General features: G+C 37.3%; 1 protein-coding gene across 1 annotated transcript in view; it reads left to right on the top strand.

Annotated features, from left to right (window-relative positions):
• LOC308627784 (UBX domain-containing protein 2A-like) overlaps positions 1 to 19,713 on the top strand; it is a 42,385-nt gene extending 22,672 nt beyond the window's left edge. Inside the window, exons 2-7 of the mRNA XM_081254171.1 lie at positions 208 to 262; positions 3,872 to 4,010; positions 9,350 to 9,456; positions 13,139 to 13,276; positions 14,456 to 14,614; positions 18,752 to 19,713. Coding sequence (XP_081110297.1) covers positions 222 to 262; positions 3,872 to 4,010; positions 9,350 to 9,456; positions 13,139 to 13,276; positions 14,456 to 14,614; positions 18,752 to 18,944 — 777 coding nt within the window. The 5' untranslated portion in view covers positions 208 to 221 and the 3' untranslated portion in view covers positions 18,945 to 19,713. The remainder of the gene's footprint in view (positions 1 to 207; positions 263 to 3,871; positions 4,011 to 9,349; positions 9,457 to 13,138; positions 13,277 to 14,455; positions 14,615 to 18,751) is intronic.
• Positions 19,714 to 25,229: the final 5,516 nt, after the last annotated feature.

Here is a 25,229-nt window from a genome sequence, read left to right as displayed (position 1 = left end):
AAATTTACTTTTTATTGCTTTACTTTAAGTGAAAGTGACAGCTTTGAGTTAGTTCACTTGTTCTGAAGACCCCTTTAGGGGTCTTAAGACCTACTTTAGGAGTACATAATAACTTAATGGTAAAGAATCTTAATGCATATGTTGGAATGAATTTATTTAAAATACTGTATTAAGAACTTTACCTTATTTTTCTTTTTACTTTTACAGTAAGGCAAAAGAGAATGAAAGAAGTAGATAATCTTGAAAGTATAAAGGAAGAATGGTGAGTTAATTTATGCATTTTCTTTGTTATTAATGCCTTTGTTACTGTCTTACTCTCTTTTTACGTTTCACTGACTTAGTTAAGTTTTCATGATGATTATCTGTTAAATACCAAATAGTAATGTACTTTAAAGTTTTTTTTTCCATAGCTGCATTAAATGGATTTTAGTCAAGTTTTAAGTCTTTTTGTGATTAATTTTTTTAAGTGTTAAATTTCTCTCTGCCCACATATTATTTCTGTTATTTAAGAGGGAAATTAAAGTAACTATTTATTACTTCATTAGCCTCTTGTGTTATACCATCTTGAAGTCATAGTGGAAATATAATGGCTTTGGAATCAGATAAACCTAGGTTTGAATCCCATCTCTGTCTTAACACTACTTCTCTGGCATTTGAGCAACTTAGGTAGATTCTTTGAGCTTCAGTATCTCATCTAAAAAGGAGGAGGTGTACATAGTTACCTGAAAGGTTTTTGTAAGAATTAGATAACCAATTTAAAGCACCGAGCATCGTATTAGCATATAGCAGGCACCCAATAAATGGTAGATGCAAAGTCTGTCGTTCTTATTAATACAAAATTCTTTATTCTCACTTCTCTGAAGTGGAATATTTATTTTTGTATTATGTTCTGTGTTTTAAATACTTGAAAAGGTAAATATCTTTCATTCATAGTCCATTTAAGGAGACAGGTGTTTACAAATACTTTGTGAACACTTTCTATACCGAACAAATACTATTTATTATTTTTTCACTAGAGTACTTACTGTTTTATATAAATATCTGATACTAAGTATATAATTGTGAGGTTATGTCAGGAGCCCCTAAGACTGCCTCCAGATGTGATGATTTGCTTAGAGGATTCACAGGATTCAGCCTATAGTCATACTAATGACTAAGCTTTATTGCAATGAAAAGATACTTTGCAAGGGGGTGAAGTCCAGGGGAAACCAGGCATAAGCTTCTAGGAGTCCTTGCCCAGTGCAGCCACCAGGACACACACTTAATTCCTCCAGTAGTAAGTTATATAGCACGTGTGAGATGTTGTCTACCAGGGAAGTTCATTGGAAATGAGCCTAGGGTTTATACTGGGGACTAGGCACATTTTAAAATTCCATACTCATGAGAAAAGTAAAAAGGATAGCAACAGTTAGGCCTGCTACGTTAACTCTTTTCTACACAGAAATAAGTTGAATGGCTTGCTTATTGATTTACTTACTTACTTACTTGCTTGCTTGCTTATTTATTTTTGCCACACCTTGTGGCTTGCAGAACTTCCCCAACCAGGGATCCAACCCGTGGCCCCTGCAGTGGAAGCACGGAGTCTTAACCACTGGACCACCACAGAAGCCCCAGTTGAATGACTAATTTGTTTTTTTAATTTTCATTTATTAATTTTTGGCTGTGTTGCGCCTTCATTGCTGCGCGTGGGCTTTCTCTAGTTGCGGTGAGCAAGGGCTACTCATTGTGTGTGCGGTGCGCAGGCTTCTCATTGTGGTGGCTTCTCTTGTTGCGGAGCACGGGCTGTACATGTGTGGGGTTCAGTAGTTGTGGCTCACAGGCTCTAGAGTGCAGGCTCAGTAGTTGTGGCGCCCGGGCTTAGTTGCTCCACAGCATATGGGATCTTCCCAGACCAGGGCTCGAACCCGTGTCTTCTGCATTGGCAGGCAGATTCTTAACCACTGCGCCACCAGGGAAGCCCTGAATGACTGAGTTTAAAGAGTAAAATTAACTTAGGACTTCTAACAGTTTTGTGGAGACGTAATTCGCATACCATATAACTCATCCATTTAAAGTATACAATTCAGGGATGAAGACCCTGAATGAAGACCCAACGCAGCCAAAAACGAATAATAAATAAATAAATAAATTGAAAAAGAGTAGGGGCATTAGAAGCCTGAGTTCAGTTTCCAGCTCTGCCTACCAATAGCTTTGTGATCTTGGGCAAATTGCTTAAGCTTTTTCTTTACCTAGTAAATGAGGATAAAAACAATATGTGCTAGGGAGGGTGGGAGGCAGGGAGACACAAGAAGGAAGAGATATGGGAACATATGTATATGTATAACTGATTCACTCTGTTATAAAGCAGAGACTAACACACCATTGTAAAGCAATTATACTCCAATAAAGATGTTAAAAACAAAACAAAACAACATGTGCCTTTTAGGTCACTGTGAAGATCGGAAGAGTGAACACATGTAAAGCACTTAGAAAAGTTCCTAACATGTACTAATAAATGGTTAATAAATATTAGCTATTAAGAGAGGCTTTATAATGTATCATGGCTAGGAGCATAGACTTGGAAGACAGATTAACAGGGTTTGAATTCTGTTTCTGCCACTTACTAGCTGTGTAATCTCTAACATGTAACTTAACCTCTTTGTGACTCATTTTCCTTATCTATAAAATGTGGATAAAAATATCTGCCTTGCAGATCCTGGCACAGTGTAAGAACTATAGAAGTGTTGATTATTATCTGAGAAATCTGAGAAATTATCTCTCAGTACATTTATGAATTTTCTATGTGACTTTAGAAAAGATCAACCAGAAACCATCCTTTTATCAAACAAAATCTTAGGTAATATTTCTTATATGACAAAATATAAACACACATACACATACAAAAACAGTAGATGGGGCGGGCAAAATGGAGGAAGGTGGTCAAAAGGTACAAACTTCCAGTTATAAAATAAATAAGTCATGGGATATAATGTACATCATGGAGACTTTAGTTCATAACACTGTCCTGCGTATCTGAAAGTTGCCAAGAGAGTAAATCCTGAAAGTTCTCATCACAAGGAAAAAATTCTGTAACTATGTATGGTGATGGATGTTAACAATTAACTAGACATTGTGGTGATTATTTTGCAGTACATACAAGCATTGAATTGTTACGTTGTATATCTGAAACTAAAATAATGTATGTCAGTTGTACCTCAATTTAAAAAGAAAGAAAGAAAGAAAGAAAAAAAAAACCCAGTAGAGTATTAAACCACTACAGATGAAAGTCTTGAGTGGGAAATTTCATTCTGAAGTGTGCAAAGGAGCAAAACTATGATTATGACTGTTCCTCACACCTTACCACCTTTAGTTTCAAGAGTGCTTTGTGTTACCAAAAAGTACATAGTAACCCCCTTTAAAGCCATTTTGAGAGCTTTACAAAGAACACGTTTTTTTACTCTGGACCAGTGGTTTTCAACCTGGTGCAGTTTTGCCCATCCCACCCCCAGAGGCCATCTGGCATTGTCTAAAGATGTGTTTTATTATTATAACACTGGGGGGTTGGGGGTTGTCCATGCTACTGGCGTCTAGTGGTTAACGGCCACAGATGCTGCTAAACTTCCCACAGTGTACAGGACAGCCTGCCCAACAAAGAATTAACCTTCCCCAAATATCAATGGACTGAAGTTGAGGAAACCCTGCTCTGGACCACAAGTGTTAACGACTTCCCGAGGCCACATATCTCCTGTGTTAATTCAGAAGAGAGTCTCAACTGCAGGTGTAGAGGTAGCATGTCAGTTCTAGATCCTTTAACTAAAACAAGTTGTGTAAAATTTTAAGAGAATTAATGGTTAATAGTGCTTATTTTTCTTTTTTTTGTGTGTGTGTATAGGGTTTGTGAAACAGGATCTGACCACCAACCTCTTAGTGATAATCAACAAACAAATTGTGAATATTTTATTGACAGCCTTTTTGAGGAAGCTCAGAAGGTTGGTGCCAAATGTTTGTCTCCCACTGAACAAAAGAAACAGGTAGGTGTCCATAAATTTTTTCTTTCCCAGTGCTTCTCAACATATGGCCCTTTAGAGGTCAAAACTGTTTTCATAATAATAGTAAGATACTATTTACTGTTTTCACTGTGTTGAGTTTGCACCGATACTGCAAAAGCAGTGGTAGGCAAAACTGGCACCTTAGGAGGAATTGAGGTAGTGACACTACTCTGTACCAGTAACTACTGTATTCTTTCCTTGAACTTGCAGGGGGAAAAAACACTCGTTTCAATTAAAAATTTCCTTGATGAAGCAGTAAAATTGACACATTTCATTAATTCCCAGCTCTTTAATACACATCTTACAATATTCTATGTGATAAAATATGAAGTGTATGTAAAACATTTCTACAATATACAGAAGTATCTTAAGGAAAAGTACCATTGCTTGAGATACAAGCTGAACACTCTGCTTTTTCATGGTGTACTGTTTTTACATGAAAGTGATTTACAGACAACTAGTTATTCAGTCTTGGATATTCTGCAGACATTTTCTCAAAATGTATGAAGTAAATCTGACACTTCAAGGGAAACAACTTACAGTATTTATTGCAAATGATAAGATACGATTTTATCAACTTTTTTAAGTGAAAATAAGAATTTTGATAACCTGCCATCATGCACTTGACAGCTTCCCAAAACTTAAAAGATATTTCTGATAGGATTATTGTCATATTAATAAATATACCTTTAAGTTTAAGATTCCATGTTCAGATTCTGAACTATTTTTTTAATAAATTTATTTTTTATTTATTTATTTTTGGCTGCGTTGGGTCTTCATTTTTGCACGTGGGCTTTCTCTAGTTGCGGCGAGCGGGGGCTTCTCTTCGTTGCAGTGTGCATGCTTCTCGCTGCGATGGCTTCTCTTGTTGAGGAGCACAGGCTCTAGGCGCGCAGGCTTCAGTAGTTGTGGCACGTGGGCTCAGTAGCTGTGGCTTGCAGGCTCTAGAGTGTAGGCTCCGTAGTTGTGGCACACGGGCTTAGTTGCTCCACGGCATGTGGGATCTTCCCAGAGCAGAGATTGAACCTGTGTCGCCTGCATTGGCAGGCGGATTCTTAGCCACTGTGCCACCAGGGAGGTCCCTCGACTTTTTTTTTTTTTTTTTAATTGAAGTACAGTTGATTTAAAATGTTGTGTTAAGAAATTCCCTGGCCGTCCAGTGGTTAGGACTCTGAGCTTTCCCTGCTGAGGGCACAGGTTCAGTCCCTCGCTGGGGAGCTAAGGTCCCACAAGCCACGCGGCATGGCCAAAAAAAGAAAAAAGTTGTGTTAGTTTCGGATGTACAGCAAAGTGATTCAGTTTTTTTATATATATATAATATATATAATGTATATAAAAATATATGATATATATAATATATATAAAATATATGTGTTATATATATTTTTCAAATTCTTTTTCATTATAGGTTATTACAAGATAGTGAATATAGGTTCTCTGTGCTGTGCAGGAGGCCCTTGTTTTTTATCTATTTTATATGTAGTAGTGTTTATCTGTTAATCCCAAACTCCTAATTTATCCCTCACCCCACCTTTCCCCTTCAGTAGCCATAAGTTTGTTTTCTATATCTATGAGTCTGTTTCTGTTTTGTAAATATATTCACTTGTATCATTTTTTTAGATTCTGCATAAGGGTTATCATGTGATATTTTCAACTAACTTTTTTTTTCGCGGTATGCAGGCCTCTCACTGTTGTGGCCTCTCCCGTTGCGGAGCACAGGCTCCAGATGCACAGGCCCAGCAGCCGTGGCTCACGGGCCTAGCCGCTCCGTGGCATGTGGGATCTTCCCAGACTGGGGCACGAACCTGTGTCCCCTGCATCAGCAGGCGGACTCTCAACCACTGCACCACCAGGGAAGCCCTCAACTAACTTTTGAGATACTACCACTTACTACATTTTGAGGTAGTATCTTGGAAAAGCTATTAAAATGCTTTTTGCAACTACATATCTGTTTGAGGCTTGATTTTTGTTTTTTTTAATGTACTTCAATCAAAATGCCATATCACAGCAGACTGAAGGCAGCAGCAATTATGAGAATCTAGCTGGCTTTTCGAAGTCAGACATGAAAGAGATCCCTTTACTCTAATTTGCCTTAAAATTTTTTTTAAATATATTTATTTATTTATTTTATTTGGTTGCACTGTGTCTTAGTTGCGGCAGGCGGGCTCCTTAGCTGTGGCATGCAAACTCTTAGTTGCGACACGCATGTGAGGTCTAGTTCCCTGACCAGGGATCGAATCCGGACCCCCTACACTGAGAGCTCGAAGAGAGTTCTTTAGTTCTTCAGACTGAAGTCTGAAGGGCTTAGGTTGAAAAATAGCAGCCCGGTTCCTCCATGGCCATGATATCTAATTCCCAGAGGTAATCACTACCCAGAGGTAGTCTTAACTATTTCTTCTTGTATAAAGACTGTATTTCTAAGAATATACTAAAAATGATAGTTCTTGATTTTTTAGGTTTTTAAATTATGTATTGACTTTTTAAAAATAGAAAATGAGAATTTAGCTCTTATTCTTCCTTCCCCTCATCCCCAAACCACCTCCTCTCATTTGACTAACATAATTATATCATAATTTGGGATTAAATCAATGATCATTGTTTATATCTTTATGACTTTGTAAATACTGTCCAGCATCACTGAGTCATATAGTGTGTGATGATATTTCTTTTCCTGACTGCCTTTTAAATTTTCACTAGAATTAGTAGTTTTTTCCCTTCCATATTGCCTTTATTTTCTTTGTGGCTGTCATTAATTTATCCCTGAACTCTGATAGAAGGCCGTATCTTTTTCCAGTATGTTTGAACATATTAGATAATTTTACCAGTTTACTTTTTTCTGAAGGACAACTGTGGTGAAGCTCTTCTTTCTCCGATGTCCTCTAGGGGAGTTACACTGCTGCTGCCCTGGAATCTGTGATCCTGAGCACTTTATTTATCTCTCTTCTCACTTCTGGTGCACTGAATTCTGTGCCTCTCCCAACCCCTACCCTGTATGTTTCCACTTTTATGAAGCCAGTCTTGAGGTGTTTTATGCAGAAAGTGCGTGTAAAAAGAGTGCGTGGGAAATGGATGGCTTAAAACCTTGCGCACCTGAACTTGCCTTTATTCTGCCTTCACACATGATTGATAGATTGCTGTTTTGGCATCTGAGCCTGTGTGTGTGGCATGTTTTTGCTCCCCGCAACCTATTAGAATCTTTTCTTTAATCTCCTCATGTTCTGATGGGCCTTGGTATAGATTCTTTTTCATTCATTCAATACAGAAACTTGTATTTTACTCTTCTAGGACATTTTCTCATGTTGCTTCTCGATATTTTGCTCCCCTCTGTTTCCTGTCTCTCTAGAATATTTTTACTTAGATAATGGATCTCTTGGACTGAGTCTCTTATTATTTCTCCTGCTTTCCACCTCTTTGTTGTTTTGTTCTATTTTAATTGTAATATTTCTTCAACCTTATATTCAATCCTTTTGTTTAATTTCCATTTTAAGTTGCTAAGAGCTCTTTTGCTCCCTGAATATTCCCTCCTACTCCCTTTCAAACATCCTCTCTTATATAAGTGTATTAATTATCGTTTTTGCATTTTTGTTTTTAAGTTTCTTCTGTTTTCCTCAGTGTCTTTTTTTTTTTGGCCCATGCAGCTTGTGGGATAGTTCCTTGACCAGGGATTGAACCCCGGGCCCTCAGCAGTGAAAGTACCGGTCCTAACCACTGGACTGCTAGGGAATTTCCCTCCTCAGTACCTTTATGTACTCTTTTCCTATTTGTTTTGTTCTCATTCTTTTCTTTTTTTTAAATTAATTTTTATTGGAGTATAGTTGATTTACAATGTTGTATTAGTTTCTGCTGTACAGCGAAGTGAGTCAGTTAACCATATACATATATCCACTCTTTTTTAGATTCTTTTCCTGTATAGGTTATTACAGAGTATTGAGTAGAATTCCCTGTGCTATACTGCCGGTCCTTACTAGTTGTCTGTTTTATATATGTGTTAATTCTAATCTCCCAATTTATCCCTCCCTGCCACTTTCCCCCTTGGTAACCATAAGTTTGTTTCCTACATCTGTGACTCTATTTCTTTTGTGTAAGTAAGTTCATTTGTACAATTTTTTTAGTTCTCATTCTTTTCTGTGAGTACCATGAGAGCAGAGTCTTGGCAGTTTGGTTATAGGAAAAAAAAAAAGAGGTAATATAACATAGTGGTTAAGAGTATGGATTCCAACCCCAGCTCCACCCTTACTTATGTGATATTGGGCAATTTAATTAATCTTTTGTGTTTCTAATTTCCCATCTATAAAAAGGATAATAATACCCACCTTGTGTGGATTTTAGGAGGATTAAATAAATACATGTAGGGAAAGTACTTTAAACAGTGTTTGGTACATGTAAGTGTACACACAAGTGCTCTCCCAGATAAGTACATAGACAGATAGACAGATAGGCAGGCAGGCTAATAATATATGCTATCATTATTGTGATTGTTTTCCCTAACATCTTAGTGGAGTGTCTGTTACATATTAGGCACTCAATAAACATATGCTGAATGAATAAATGCTAGAGACAAGGGAAGGCCTCTAATAGTCTATTTTCTTAAATGTTTTTTTATAAGTCCTTCTGTGTTCAGCCTGAAGCATCCCTGCATCCTACTGTATTTCTGAACCTTTCTGTATTTCTACAGTGACTTCTTTGATTCAATGAGTGAATAAATAATGTTCTTAGGAGATGATCAACAAGATGTTGAGAGATGAAATATTGATAACAGTAACACTGATAGTTTATATTTGAAGGAATAGCCATTAATTACTCATAGTTTTTTTTCCCCCTTTATTATTCTTAATCATCAAGTCATTTCAGAGTCATTCTCTAAACTGTTGAGAAGTCTGTTCTGGCCAGAAAGCTTTAGTGTCCTTTTAGACAGGGCACAGAATATTTTTGCAAATGACCTCTCTTAAAGAAGATTATTAATGAATTATTTTAAAATATTATTCATTATGAACCATATTTTATGTATACATTATAATTTTTGATATTTTACATTTGAAGCTTGCTGTTAAGAATGGTATATTTAAAAACTTTGTAGCTCTGTGCCGTGGTGGATGTTAAGTACACTTATTCTGTAATCATCTTGCAATAGATATATATATCAAACCATTATGTTGTATACCTAAGACTAATACAAGGTTATATGTCAGTTATATCTCTATTTTAAAGAAAAGATTGATACAGAAAATATACACTGATAGAAGAAAGTTTCAAGGGGCTTTTAGTTTATTAGTACACTTCATTTATTAACATGATGCATCTTGTTTCTTACTGCTTTGCAGGCAGATGTAAGTATAAAATTATGGAAAAATGGATTCACAGTCAATGATGATTTCAGAAGTTATTCTGATGGTGCAAGTCAGCAGTTTCTGAACTCCGTCAAAAAAGGGTAAGCAACATGCATATGTATAGCCGAGTCCCTTTGCTGTGCATCTGAAACTATCACAACATTGTTAATCGGCTATACTCCAATATAAAATAAAAAGTAAAAAAAAAAACTTTCCCCTATCAGCTATTGGTTTACCTTGAAATTCAGTCTGTATAGTGAGGGGAGTTTGGGGGAGAATGGGTACATGCATATGTATAGCCGAGTCCCTTTGCTGTGCATCTGAAACTATCACAACATTGTTAATCGGCTATACTCCAATATAAAATAAAAAGTAAAAAAAAAAAAAAAAAAAAAAAAAAAAAAAAAAAAAGGGTAAGCAGTCTTTGTAAATAGAGGGATATTTATTTATTTATTTATTTATTTAAAATTAATTAATTCATTTTTGGCTGTGTTGGGTCATCATTGCTGCCCACGGGCTTTCTCTAGTTGTGGAGAGTGGGGGCTACTCTTTGTTGCGGTGTGTGGGCTTCTCACTGCGGTAGCTTCTCTTGTGGCGGAGCACGGGCTCAAGGCGCGTGGCCTTCAGTAGTTGTGGCACGCGGGCTCAGTAGTTGTGGCTCGAGGCCTCTAGAGCGCAGGCTGAGTGGTCGTGGCGCAAGGGCTTAGTTGCTCCACGGCATGTGGGATCTTCCCAGACCAGGGCTCGAACCCGTGTCCCCTGCATTGGCAGGCGGATTCTTAACCACTGCACCACCAGGGAAGTCCAAGAAGAATATTTTAGATATATTTCATTTAGAAGATTCTTTTTAATGTTGTTCACATGTTCCTGTGCATTCAAAGACACTTTTTCAAATTCAGATTTTTTCATAAGATGAGTTTTCTTAAAAGAACCACAGGTGTAGTTTTGAAGGGTCAGGAATTTGAATTCTGACCAACCAAAATCTGACTTAAATTAACTCACTTTTTTTTTTTTTTTTTTTTTTTTTGCGGTACGCGGGCCTCTCACTGTTGTGGCCTCTCCCGTTGCGGAGCACAGGCTCTGGACACGCAGGCTCAGTGGCCATGGCTCACGGGCCCAGCCGCTCCACAGCATGTGGGATCTTCCCAGAGTGGGGCACGAACCCGTGTCCCCTGCATCAGCAGGCGGACTCTCAACCACTGCACCACCAGGGAAGCCCTACGTGTCTTTTTTTTTTTTTTTTTTTTTTTTTTTTAGCTGCATTGGGTCTTCCTTGCTGTGCTCAGCTTTCTCTAGTTGCGGCGACTGGGGGCTACTCTTCATTGCAGTGCGTGGGCTTCTCATTGTGGTGGCTTCTCTTTTTGCGGAGCACAAGCTCTAGGCACGTGGGCTTCAGTAGTTATGGCACGCGGGCTCAGTAGTTGTGGCTCACGGGTTCTAGAGCTCAGGCTCAGTCGTGTGGCATGTGGGCTCAGTAGTTGTGGCACACAGGCCACAGGGCCTTGAAGATTTTACTCCTATGTTTTCCTTTTCTTTTCTTTGTTTTTTAAATATTTATTTATTTTATTTATTTGGCTGCGCCAGGTCTTAGTTGCAGCATGTGGGATCTTTAGTGGCAGCACGTGCGATCTTTAGTTGATACATGCTGGATCTTTAGTTGCAGCATGTGGGATCTTTTAGTTTTGGCATGTGGGATCTAGTTCCCTGGCCAGGGATGGAACCTGGGCCCCCTGCATTGGGAGCGCAGAGTCTTAACCGCTGGACCACCAGGGAAGTCCCTTACTCCTATGTTTTCATATAATTAAAGTTCTAACAGAACCTCCGATTACTCTTTCATGATAGATTGATAGAAAGAAAATTAATGAATAAAAAGCATGAACATTCTTTCAGCAATTGATGCTCATATTCATGTTCTTGCTTTCCTAAAACGATACACAAAATTAATATCTGTCCTATGGCACTGTCCTTAACACATGATTTTATGTGTAACATCAATTTAATGGTGTAATGTACTTATTTTGGTCAGTTTTTATTTCAGAAGGGTTGATAGTATGCTACATCTAACCAATTTTCAATATATACATACCCATATAGGTCTGTATGTATGTATATGTACAACGTATATACAGATTTTAAATGGCTCTTTATTGTATAATATAATTAATTTGGAATCTTTTTCACACTAATACAAAAGTTGCAAGTGTGGTACAAAGAACTTCTCTAAAAGCATTTGAGAGTAAGTTGCTAAAGTGATGCCCCATCATCCTGAATACTTTAGTTTGTATTTTTATTAAAAAGGAAATATATTTTCCTATGTAACCACAATACAACCATCTATTGATGTATAATATTATTACCAATTATTCCTCAGAATGTATTCAAGTTTCACTTTTTATCTTAATATTATCCTTTATCGCAAAAGCATCCAATTCAGAATTACACATTGCTTGTAAATGTCATGTCTCTTTAGTCTCCTTCAGGAGGGAACAGTTTCTCAGTTTTTGTTTTTGTCTGTTTTTAATGACCTTGACACTTGAAGATCATGGGCCCAAATTATGTAGAATGTCTCTCAATTCAGATTTATCTGACTTCGTCCTCATGATAAGATTAAGTTACACATTATTTGTAGTAATATCACAGAAGTAATGCTATCTTAACTTCAGTAGTAAGTTGTTCTTTGCTTTTCTTTATGGTTTTTTGCTTTTCTTTATAATTTTTTCATTTTATCTGTTTTTTTGAACTATGTAAATGCAATGTGTTTATTTTTTGTGTCTACTCAACTTATTTCTCTGGGATATTCATCCATGTTGTTGCATATAGCTATAGCTGGCATGAATCCCAGAAGCAATATAAGAAAGATAAATTTGATTATGTAAAATCAAATGCCAAACTGGGAATACTTGTTTCATATATATCCTGTAAATGGAATATATACATATTTCTTACAAATCAGTAAGAAAAAGATGAAAAGAGTATTTTATATGTTTGTACCATTTGATCTACTTTATAACAGAATAACAATGTGCATGTGGTAAAAATGAATGACATATATCCATATACTAACATGAGAAGATTTCTGTGGTATATTGCTTTTTTTTGTTGTTAAAGCTGTTTTCAAAATACAGAATAGTGTACATAGAATGATACCATCTTTGGAAAAAATATAATTATTATGTGGAATTTTACTATATACGAGAGAAAATTTAGGAGATACACCGCAAAGTTTTTTATTAGAGTGAGAGTGGAATTATAAGGACTGTCACTTTGGGGGGAGGGAGCTGTCATCTTCTTTCTTAAGTCTACATGTGTTTACATTTTTTTTATGTCTTGTTTTTCTAGAACCAGCCTGTAGCTATATTTTCATTTTAAAGAATGAAATAAGGGCCTCCCTGGTGGCGCAGTGGTTGAGAGTCCGCCTGCGGATGCAGGGGATACGGGTTCGTGCCCCGGTCTGGGAGGATCCCATATGCCGCGGAGCGGCTGGGCCCGTGAGCCATGGCCACTGGGCCTGCGCGTCCGGAGCCTGTGCTCCGCAACGGGAGAGGCCACGACAGTGAGAGGCCCGCATACCGCAAAAAGAAAAAAAAAAAAAAAAAAGAATGAAATAAGAGCTTGATTTTTCTCTTACTGTATTATTTTAAATACATCTAGTTTTTATTGTATAGAATATATATGCCTCTTATTTCTGTATATTTTTCTATTCTTTTTACATGCACAGTATGTTTTTCAGAGAAAGAAAAAACATATTAGGGGCTTTATCACTTTCTTTCTTTACTTTCCAAGGGAATTACCTTTAGAATTACAGGGAGTTTTTGATAAAGAGGAGGTCGATGTTAAAGTTGAAGATAAGAAAAATGAAGTATGTATGTCAACGAAGCCTGTGTTCCAGCCCTTCTCAGGACAGGGTCACAGACTGGGAAGGTGAGTAGGCTCATGATCTGTAATTTCCATAAGCAGAGGTTTGACTGATATTCAGCTTGTCATTATTTTACTATGTAGACCACACATATAGAGTTATCATTTCTCCCATTGGAAATGAGATTTTTCATGTTAACTTTTATGAGAACTTCTAAGTCATATTCACCTTAGTGTAAATTAACATATGCTGGCACTATACTAAAAAGTCATGGTGGCTTCTTTGGTTTCGTCCGATCAAAAGTGCCTGGCTTAGTGAGGACGTTGGGCAAAATTGGGTGGATAAATCATTTTTTCTCCCTTGCACCCACCACTTGAGCTTTGCCATTAATGTCACAGAGTACCTAGGCTAGCTTTTGGATATAAGGTTGTGTATTATAGTTACCAATGCCTTCAGCATTGTGTCCTCTGATCAGTATGTGAATTTTGAGGTAATAAAAGTGAAATAATGCCTGATAAAGTTAGTATCAGTATCAGAGCCTTTACTTATTGGGTTGGCCAAGAAGTTCGTTCGGGTTTTTCATACGCTCTTCCAAAAAACCCGAACGAACTTTTTGACCAGCCCGATATTTTCAGACTTTGCAGTATTCATCTTATCTAATTATGCCTATGGCAGAATATGCAAAGAGGTTAAATATAGGATTGCTTTCATTTTTATGAATTCTCATATATTAATTATGAAGATTGGTAAGGTATATAAATGCATATTCATCCACACATGGAAAAATATCCCAATGTGACTTTCAGAGTGATGAGGGAATACTTTGTTTCCTTTCATTTCCTTTATAACCCAAGGACTGTTCTCTACAGAGAACTTACCATTTCTTTTAGAACTTTTAACCTGGGGAGTAGGTAAAGGTAAAGTCCACGGATCTGTCAGCACTGTAAAATTGTTCTGGAAGGCACGATTCAAGTACATAAGTACACTCTTCTGGTATACTTACATAACAGTCCACAAGCTTACAAATTGCTGAGATGTGCATAATTTTACTAGATTCCTAAGATCATCGTGTATGATGGATATAACTGATACTAATAATATCTTTTTGTGTTAGGGAACAGCTGTGACTAGCCAAAATCTTCCGAAAAGCTATACTTACTGTAAAGTTTTTATAGTAATTGTTTAAAGATAAAGTTCTGCTTAATGAAAAACATGCATCTGACTTGTTGTCTGGATTTTCTTAGTGCTACCCCAAAAATTGTTTCTAAAGCGAAGACTGTTGAAGTTGAGAATAAAAATAAGTGGTCTACTGTCCCACTAAACAGTCTGGAACCCATCACTAATATACAGATCTGGTTAGCCAATGGGAAAAGGATTGTCCAGAAATTTAACATTTCTCATAGGTGAGTCTTCCATTTCATTATTTGTCCGATTTGTTCCCTAAGTTTTAATTGTATTTCTCCTTTTCAGGTCAGTCAACAGCTATTTTTAAGAACTAAGGATCTTAATAAATAGTTCTCTAAGCATAATGTTTCATGACAATGGAAATTCTTGGACATTAATGAAGTATTTTCAGTCTGTTTTATGGATTATCATTTCATTAGTTTTCCTGTTTACCTAGATACATAATTTTGAACGAATTATTTTTAGTATGTTTTTAAGTTGATCATTAGCATTATGTGTGTATTTTTCTGTTAATTGTAGAAAAGGAATGATAATACAGGAAAGTACTGAAAGAAATTGAAATCAAGTTAAATTCCGTCGCCCAGAGATAATCACTACTACTAGTTTGATGGATTTTTCCAGGCTTTTATCTCGTCTTAAAATGTTTTTTCATTTTAATTAAAGTAGGAACATATTGTATATAGGTTTCCAAGTCCCTGGGACCTCCTTTAAACTTTTTACATCTTCCCATCATTCTCTGAGCATTTTCTTGTTTATTGGCACAAAATATTTTTTCAGGTTCATTCTGTACGTTTTCTAAGAAGCCCTGGTTCTTTTTAGTGGCCAAGGGTATTGAGGATCTGGTTACTAGGTATACTTATTGCCACCATTCCAGGCCCTCTGCGTGGAAAGAGCTACAGGTGTCTCTACATACATACACATATGCATATATATACACAAACTAACACACATTGACAAATGTATTTCTATATCTTTGCGTAGCGAAAACCATGAGTTCACATAGATAGCTCTAATTTCAATCCACCACCACAGGGTTTATTCTAGTTTTCCCCTTTCCATATTTGTAATTAACTTCTTCACTTTCTTCAGTTTAACTTCCTTCAGTGAGAAATCTGGCTCCAGTTATTCTCAATATATTTATTACTTTTTTAAAAAATATTTATTTATTTATTGGTTGCGCTGGATCTTAGTGGCAGCAGGTGGGCTCCTTAGTTGCGGCTTGAGGGCTCCTTAGTTGTGGCATGTGAACTCTTAGTTGTGGTATGCATGTGTGACCTAGTTCCCTGACCAGGAATTGAACCTGGGCCCCCTTCATTGGGAGCACAGAGTCTTAACCTCTGCGCCACCAGGAAAGCCCCCAATATATTTATTTATTGATCAGTTCTCCTACATGTAACCAGTCTCCTTCTTCTACTGCTGCCTCCTCCCCAGCCTGGAAGCCTCCCTCTTCCTGCTGGGTCTCTTGACACATCACATCATGCCAATGCCCTGTTTGCCTTCCTGGGCTCTGGCAGTCAGTGCTGCCTATCTTCCCCCATGAGTGGTCACTTTCCACCTCTTTCTGGTTCTGACACACTGCAGTTGGCCCCTCCTCTGTATGAATGCTCTTTTTATTCTGCTTGAGACAGCCTGCTGTGTACCACCTCTCCTATATTCCTAACCCATCTTGGCTTCTGACACTCTGCACTCAACACCTCTTCTGTGTGGACACACTGCTAACCCTGCTCATACTGCAACCGTCCCCACCTGCCTTCCTCTACATGGGCGCCCTCCTCCTGCTGGTCAGACTCTGTCTGACACCAGGAAGATGGGCCGCTTTCCTGTACAGATGTCCTCTTCACCCAACCTGGACTCGGATTCCCTGATCTGGGCCACCACAACTCCCTCTCATATCTGGCCTGTATGCCAGTAGGTTCTCATTATTATCTATTTTATACATAGTAGTGTATATATGTCAATCCCACTCTCCCAGTTCGTCTCACCCTACCCTTCCCCCATTGGTAACCACAAGTTTGTTCTCTACAACTCAGGTTTGTTTCTTTTTAGGGAAATAAAATACTTTAATCCCAACTTCTTTGTCTAGAAAAATACTTCTGGCATTTTCAATAACAATTAGTTACCTACCATTTTTTTCCCTGAATGACTTGAAGCATTTAAAAAAAAACCTTTGACTGGCCAACGGTATTTATTAAGTGATAATTAAGCAAGCTTTGTATTTTAATTGGACTGTTTAGTCCAGTTTTTGTAATGTTGTATAATATCCTGAACTAGTTAGGTTTAAGGCTACCATCTTGCTTTTTGTTTTCTCTTTACCCCATGTCTTTTCATTCTTCATTCCTCCTTTCTTGCCTCTTTTTGAGCTTAATGAGTATTATTTTTTATCCTCTCATAGCTTTTTAGATTGGCATTTCTTTATTCTTGTAGTAGTATTGTAGAGATCACAGTACACATTTTTAATTTTTACTGCACAGTTCCTTTAATCTTTATTGGGTTTTTTTAATTTATATTCTTTGCCATAAGCTTTAGCCTTTCGTTATCCAATTGTTGGTACCCAAATAAATACAAGTGACCATTTTCTTGATTTTTTTGGTAAGCTGCACAGATTAACAGGGTGGCAACTGGTGAATTTGATTGAATGGGAAAATTCTGTCTTTGATGATGTCATATTTCATTAATTCTTGTTTGCACATTTTTTCACATTTTAGCATCTCTGAAATGGGGATGCGTCCTTATAATTTCTTGTTGGCCATATGGCAGTCATGACACAATTGACTTTGCCTTGGCATCTGCCTCAAAGCATGCAGAACAAGCGTCAGCTCGATGAAAGATCATCCCAGAGACAGTAGTGGAGAACTTTTCAAAGTACTGCTGTATCATCAACACACCCGATGATACAGAAAGGAGTATTATATGGAAAAACATGTACATCAATGACTGAATCAGAAGCGATTTGAAGGATCTGAGTCTGAATAACGTTCAACTGTTAGGAATGACTTCACCATTTTATTCTAATCTTATTACGGAAGAAAGTGATTTGATGAATGTTTGTGTGAAAATTAGTTAAAAGTGCTCTTTCAATAAATATAAAAATTCTTAGTGTTTAAGAAACTATTTTGTCATAATCTGGATTTTTTACAATTTTAGTAGTATATAAAATGACAAGTCTTAGAATCAGTGGCATCTCAGGGGGGTTTTTTTGGCCGTGCCGCCTGGCTTGCAGGATCGCAGCTCCCCGACCAGGGATTGAACCCAGGCCATGGCAGTGAAAGCCCGGAATCCTAACCACTAGGCCACCAGGGAACTCCCAGTGGCCTCTTAATTTCGATGAACTGTATACGTACTTTCCCTTTCTAAATACACACGCATATACTTACATGAACATAACTTTGAGCTACCTTCAAGATTGCAGTGATTGGGAGGACTTCCCTGGTGGCGCCGTGGTTAAGAATCCGCCTGCCAATGCAGGGGACACGGGTTCGAGACCTGGTCTGGGAAGATCCCACATGCCGCAGAGCAACGAAGCCCGTGCACCACAACTACTGAGCCTGCGCTCTAGAGCCTGCGAGCCACAACTACTGAGCCCATGTGCCACAACTACTGAAGCCCACACACCTAGAGCCCATGCTCTGTAACAAAGACAAGCCACCGCAATGAGAAGCACGTGCAATGCAACGAAGAGTAGCCCCCGCTTGCCGCAGCTAAAGAAAGCCCGCGTGCAGCGACGAAGATCAAATGCAGCCAAAAATAAATAAATAAATATTTTAAAATCACTGTTATTAAAAAAAAAAGACTGCAGTGATTATATTACACTACAGTGTTCATTATACTAACTGAAAATCTACCGGCACTGGGTTAAGAATTTTCTTAACTAGATATGAAGCACAGCCTGACGTGGTATTGAAGAGATACAGCCTGTGTCTGTGTAGGATTACTGGTTGGACCATTTCTGATCCATTCAGAGCAAGATATATAGATTTTTCTGTTATAGAAACTTTCAGGCATATGCAAAAGCAAAGAGAGGATATAATGATCCATCATCATTCAGTTCCCACTGAACTATGTTAAGCAAATCCCAGACTTCATATAGTTTCATAGGTAGATATTTCAGAGTGTGTTTCTAAAAAATAGACACTCAAAATGTAACTATAATACCCTTGTCACATCTAAGATAAGGAATAGTAATTCCTGACTATTATCAGGGGTGAACCTTTAAAAGGTAGCCCAAGTGAGTACTTACATCATCATAATTTGATTATTCTGTCTTAACATAGCCAGGTATCATCACAAATTATTACCTTAAATTAACTAATTCGGGTCTTCATAAAATTATATTAATAGTTTGTGCTATTTTGCAGGGTAAGCCACATCAAAGACTTCATCGAAAAATACCAAGGATCTCAAAGAAGTCCTCCCTTTTCCCTGGCAACAGCTCTTCCTTTCCTCAAATTACTAGATGAAACACTCACACTGGAAGAAGCCAATTTACAGAATGCTGTAATCATTCAAAGACTCAAAAAAACCGCTGAACCTTTTAAAGAACTTTCATAACATTGATTTTTGATACACTGAGTGGAAAGTTTCCAGAAAAATGATGGTCATAAGTGGACATGCACACCAAAATGAGGGGGAAGTCAGATTTGCTGGGCTTTGCACTATTTAACTCCCTCCTGATGAGAAGATTTTAAAATAAGTACAAGTTAGGAAAATAAACTATGACTGGAAACTATATTCAGTGAACTTTTCCCAGAAGGCTACTCAGAAAGAAAAATAGACTTATTTTCAAATACCAGTTATTTAACGTAAGATATATTAAATAACTATATCATTTAAAATCTTAATACGGCATAAATTAGCAAATATGTTCATAGCATCTTTCATTCAAACATCATTCCCAAACAGCAGTGATTTGTTTAAATGTTAGCTGTCTCAGATTTTTTTAAATAGCAATACATTAAAAAATTATACATGGCAGGTTAAAAACATCAATGCAATTTTTTTATATCTGAGATACAATCAAAAGGCTGGAAGGAACTGCTTTCACCACAGCTATGCCTCAACCTCAGAAGTGTTCCCAATTAGCATTATCTAATGGTAAGATACACTCAAATATTAACTTGGCAACAGTATCTGGGATGTATTTTCATTTAAGAATAAAATTGTGTAGCTTAGTATAAGTCAGTATCAATCTGCTGACATACATTTCAACATTTTCGAGACGTATAAATTTAAAAGAATTCTTTTTTCTCTAGGAACCGCAGTTTATCCCCTACTTTATTTTCTTTCAAAAAATTAGGGATTTGGGGGCTTCCGTGGTGGCGCAGTGGTTGAGTAGTCCGCCTGCCAATGCAGGGGACACGGGTTCGTGCCCCGGTCCGGGAAGATCCCACATGCCGCGGAGCGGCTGGGCCCGTGAGCCATGGCCGCTGAGCCAGCGCGTCCGGAGCCTGTGCTCCGCAGCGGGAGAGGGCACAACAGTGAGAGGCCCGCGTACCGCAAAAAAAAAAAAAAAAAAAAAAAAAAAAAAAAAAAAAAATTAGGGGTTTGTTCTTAGTTAACATTTGGAGTGGACCATTTGTTTGCCACCACTCACGTAGAATCTAATGCTACTGTTGTCATGTTACTAATGAACATTTTTTAAATGCGTCGTGTAAAGTATGGTTTTCTATTTCATACATCACACAGCTCATTTATATATTACAGGATTATTTATTACATTCTGATGTCACTAAGGAAAACATGCTAGATTTTTTTTTTTTTTTTTTTTTTTTTTTTGCGGTACGCGGGCCTCTCACTGCTGTGCCCTCTCCCGCTGCGGAGCACAGGCTCCGGACGCGCTGGCTCAGCGGCCATGGCTCACGGGCCCAGCCGCTCTGCAGCATGTAGGATCTTCCTGGACCGGGGCACGAACCCGTGTCCCCTGCATTGGCAGGCGGACTCTCAACCACTGTGCCACCAGGGAAGCCCAAACATGCTAGATTTTTAACTAAAACTGGCTACACTCAGTATTTCCCTGTCAGATTAAATCCCCTTCCCTGACAATAAGTTTAAGAAGCTTTTTGCAGACGATCTATTGAATCATATTTAAAGTGAAATATACATTGAATGTGCCAAGGCACTAAGTGGCCATGCCTAACAGCAGTAATGTTCATAGGGTGCTGGATGTCTGCTGGAAAGAGCAGTTCTCAAACTTTTTGGTCTCAAGACCTGTTGCTTACGTGGGTTATAAATACTAATATTATATTTAAAATAAAAACTTATAAAATATTCATTAAAAATAACATGTTAATATAAAGAACATTTTTATGAAAAGTGTCTATTTTCCAAAATTTAAAAAGATTTAGTGAGAAACGTGGCATTGTATTTCATTTTTTGGAAATATCTTTACTGTCTGATTTAAAGAAGACAGATGGAATCTCATCTGCTTCTGTATGTCTGTTGCAGTATCACACATCATGTAGCCTATAGTAAATGCTACTGTACATTCATGAGAAAGTGAAAAGAAGCAAATAACATCTTAGTATAATTATGAAAATAGTGTTGACCTTGCAGAACCCTTGCAAGAGCTAATCTTATAAAAGCAGTGATTTGCAGTGATTCTCAGGCCTTAATATGTAAGAATCACTTGGGAAGCTTTTCAGAATGCCTATTACCTGCCACCTACCACACACATTTTAACGGTTCATTGTACTTGGGATGGGTTCCAGATGTCTACATTTTTAATCCCAAGTAATTCTTAGGTATGTAGTAGGAGAACCAGTCTTCAGGAAATCCTGCACTAAGCTTCCACCCTAATAAAATAAAACCTGTGTGCTGCATCATGGACAGTGCAAGACTCAACTGAAATCGGACTGTTAGACCTTTAAATTTTATTGTAATCCACCAGTTTGTTCTTAGACTGTCCTCCCACCCTTTAATTCTGAACTAATCATGAGATAAACCTGTGCTTTATCTTCTGTAAGCACAGCTGAGACAAGGCTGCAACATTTTTTTTTTTCTTTGCGGTCTGCGGGCCTCTCACTGTTGTGGCCTCTCCCGTTGCGGAGCACAGGCTCCGGATGCGCAGGCTCAGCGGCCATGGCTCACGGGCCCAGCCGCCCCGCGGCATTTGGGATCCTCCCGGACCGGGGCACGAACCCGTATCCCCTGCATTGGCAGGCGGACTCTCAACCACTGCGCCACCAGGGAGGCCCAAGGCTGCAACATTTAAATGAGTTTTTTATTAAAGGCTCAGGGACAACAAAAGGGAAGTATACACATAACTAGATGACCTGATTTATAAGGTATATCTTATGTTTGAAGTTCATTTTAAGAATGCTTCCTTTTCTAGCTCGCAGCCTTCTAGGTGGTAGAGGTCTTTTTATCAAGAAGAGAGGGAGAACAAAGGAGAGCCTTTTCCTTTTGTCATATACCCTCAGAAATGAACAGATATATAATAGAAAATATTTATTGTCTGTAACGTTTACGGCTGTGGTAGAGTCGTCTCTTTAGTAAAACAAAAATAATGGCATTCTTAAAAAAATGAGGGGATGGTAAAATCAGATATAACGTAAGTCATTGTTAATATATTTTCAAGAATCTGTAAGAAAATGTTTCATATAGGCCTATCATGAAGCATTTTATAATTTTCATTTGCATAGAAGTCAATTTTTGATTCTCCATATATTTCTATGAAGGGGCTTCTTGTTGGAAATATTTTTCTTGTACATATAAAAAGACCTCCTTTGTGGATTTTCCAGTTTATAGTAATAACCAAAAGACACATTAGAGATTTTCTTGTGTGTACATGCAGAGTACACCCCAGTGAGAAGTTCTGTAGAGAAAGACCTGCCATCAGCAAGAACCCTCATTTTTGTAACTGTGAAAACTCTGATTAATGTGGATGATATACTTAAAGGTTTTCTAAAGTGAGAACCATCTGATAAAGCTTTTTACATTAAAGTTTAAAATTCTAAAGTTGTTAGTTAAATATGTAGAATACCCAAAACATGTTGACTTTAGAAAACAAACCGAATTTAGCAAGGGAAGGCAAACTTGAAAATAAAGCCAGCATCTTAGATGTGGAATACAGTTTGACCTAAGTAGTTTCAAAAGTGGCATCAATCAGTGTAAAACCATTGTTGGGGGTGATATGCAGAAGTACATATCTAATTTTACAGATTCTAATTTATTGGTTAAATTACTATGCATTATCCAGGTTATAAAGATGATCTTATTTATTTTATATACTTCTGTCATTCAGAATACTTTTCATTATACTTAATTGTGTTGAAATTATGTATGCATCTATTTCAGTGCCTTGAAGTATTTTGAAAGCAATCTTGCTAATGGTTAAAGAACTGTTGTCTTAAAGATGAAATACTTACTGTTCATTAAAAGGATCAGTGAGATAATTTACATTTGTTTGTTATGAGATAGTTACATAGGGATGCATTTGTCATTTTTATTTGGCAAAGTCATTCAGTTTGAGAATCAACAAACATTTATTAGGTGCTTTCTGTTTGCCAGGTACTTTAACCAATGTTACTTTCATTTAGTACTCAGAAGTGTTAAAATGTGATATTTTTAATACTAACTCAATGGTTGTGTTTACTTCTTACACCATCCTTTGTGTCCTTAGTTGAACTAGCATGAGGACTCCTTAGTAAGATTTACCCCTTTGCTCTTAGTACAAACCATTTAATTTAAACATTGCTCATCACACTGAATCTTCAAATAGAAGTGGCTTATTCAGTAGACTAATATTTGGCTCTTTGTCACTTGATTTAAATGTATGTTTTTTGCACAGATAATTCATATTCATTGGAGAAAATTATACAGTTATGCTAAAATGATCTTTAGCTCACCTGTTATTCCACCATTCAGAGATAACCACTAATAACATACTGGTGTGCATCCTTTCAGATGTTTTTAAGTGTATCAGTCTTTAGTTTTGTTTCCAAAGCCAGGCTTCTTGATTATTGTCGGCCTGTTTTATTTATTGAAGTCTATTTGTCTTTAAAACTTGCATTAGGAATATACTATCACTTTAAGCAGAATAGTAACTGTTAGGGGAAAAAATGCCTTTTAGTTACATTTCTGTGCAAAAAAGAGAGGGAGGTGTTTTTTGTTTTTTTTTCTGTTGCCCACTTCCCTTCAAAAGTAAAATTGTGGTAGTACATGCAACACAGTATAAGTATGGTAAGTGAAGTGTTTCCAAACCTGCTGAAATTGCATATAAAGTGTTGTGTTCAAACATAAATTATCCAAAGAAACTCACCTTGAGTTTGTTTAGTTTCCAAGAAATTAAATATTTAACACATGCATTACCTAGTTATCTTTGCACTGTTTGCTAGGGCTGCAATCAAGGAAACTGAAGGTACCCGTTTTCTAGATTAAGGAATTGAGGCATAGAAAATGGGATGACTTGCTTTATACTGGGTAGTGTATACTTTCGGGTTAGATTTAGCTGTAATAGGAAATCCAAAATAATGGCTTACAGAATACATTTTATTTTATTTCCCATGCGGAAGTCCGGAGGGAAGCAGTTCAGAGCTGCTAGATCAAAAGTCATGACTCCAGTATTGTTAATCTGCGGATCTCAGCACCAGTTAACTTGAGGTCTTCAGATAGCCTGTTGGCACCAGCCATCACATTTGCATTTCGTCATTTCATCCAGTAGAAGCATATCCATTCCCTTTTTTAAAAAAGCTATTGAGATGTAATTCACATACCTTACAATTCACCCATTTAAAGTGTACAACTCAGTGTTTTTTTAGTATATTCACAGGATTGTGCAGCCATCACAATCTGATTTTAGAACATTTTTATCTCTAAAAGAAACCCCATTAATAGTCTTTCTCCACCCTCAGTTCTAGACAGCCACAAGTCTACATTCTTCCTATAGGTTTATTTATTTGGACATTTTCATGTAAATGGAATCAACAATATGTGGTCTTTTGTGACTGGCTTTTTTCACAACATAATGTTTTTAAGGTTCATCCATGTCGTTTTTATTGCTGGATAATAGTCCATTGTATGAATATTCCTAACCTAAATAGCCATTAGCTGATGGACATTTGGGTTGTTTCCACTTTTTAGCTATTAAAAATAGTGCTGCTATGAACATTTGTGTTCAGGTTGTTGCGTGATCATGTTTTCATCTCTGTTGCCTCCTCAGGAGTGGAATAAATGCTGGGTCATATAATTTCATACTTAACTTTTGAAGAACTGCCAAACTTCTCCAAAGCACCGGCACAGTTTACATGCCCACTAGCAATGTATGATTTTCCACATTCTCCCCAGCGCTTGTTACTGTCTTTTTATATAATTATAGCCCTCCTAGTGGAGTGGTATCTTGTAGTTTTGCATTTCCCTAATGACATGAGTATCTTTTCCTGTGCTTATTGCCCATTTGTCTATCTTGGAGAAATATCTATTCGGATCCTTCACCGAATTTTTAATTGGGCTATCTTCTTACTGTTTAGTTTTGAGTTCTTTATATATTCCAGAACAAATCCTTACGATTTGCAAACATTCCTCGCATTCTGTGGGTTGTCTTTTCACTGGTTGCATAGGTTACAACACAAAGTTTTTCATTTAGATGTAGTCCAACTTATGCTTGTGGCGTCCCATCTAAGAAACATTTGTCTAACCCAAGATTATGAAGACATGCTCCTGCTTTCTGCTAAGAGTTTTATAGTTTTAGCCTTTACACGTAGGTCTGTGATGGGTTTTCAGTTAATTTTGTATGTGATGTGACCCCTTCCCTTTCTTTTAAGGACCTTTCTGGGAAATTGCCTACACCACTCAGCTTTTATTCACTGGCCAGGACTTAGTTACATGGCCATACCCATT

Source organism: Mesoplodon bidens (assembly GCF_964165515.1).
Source record: "Mesoplodon bidens genome assembly, chromosome: 14".
In the NCBI taxonomy this organism is placed as follows: Eukaryota; Metazoa; Chordata; class Mammalia; order Artiodactyla; family Ziphiidae; genus Mesoplodon; species Mesoplodon bidens.
This window is presented reverse-complemented; position numbering and strand designations above follow the sequence as displayed.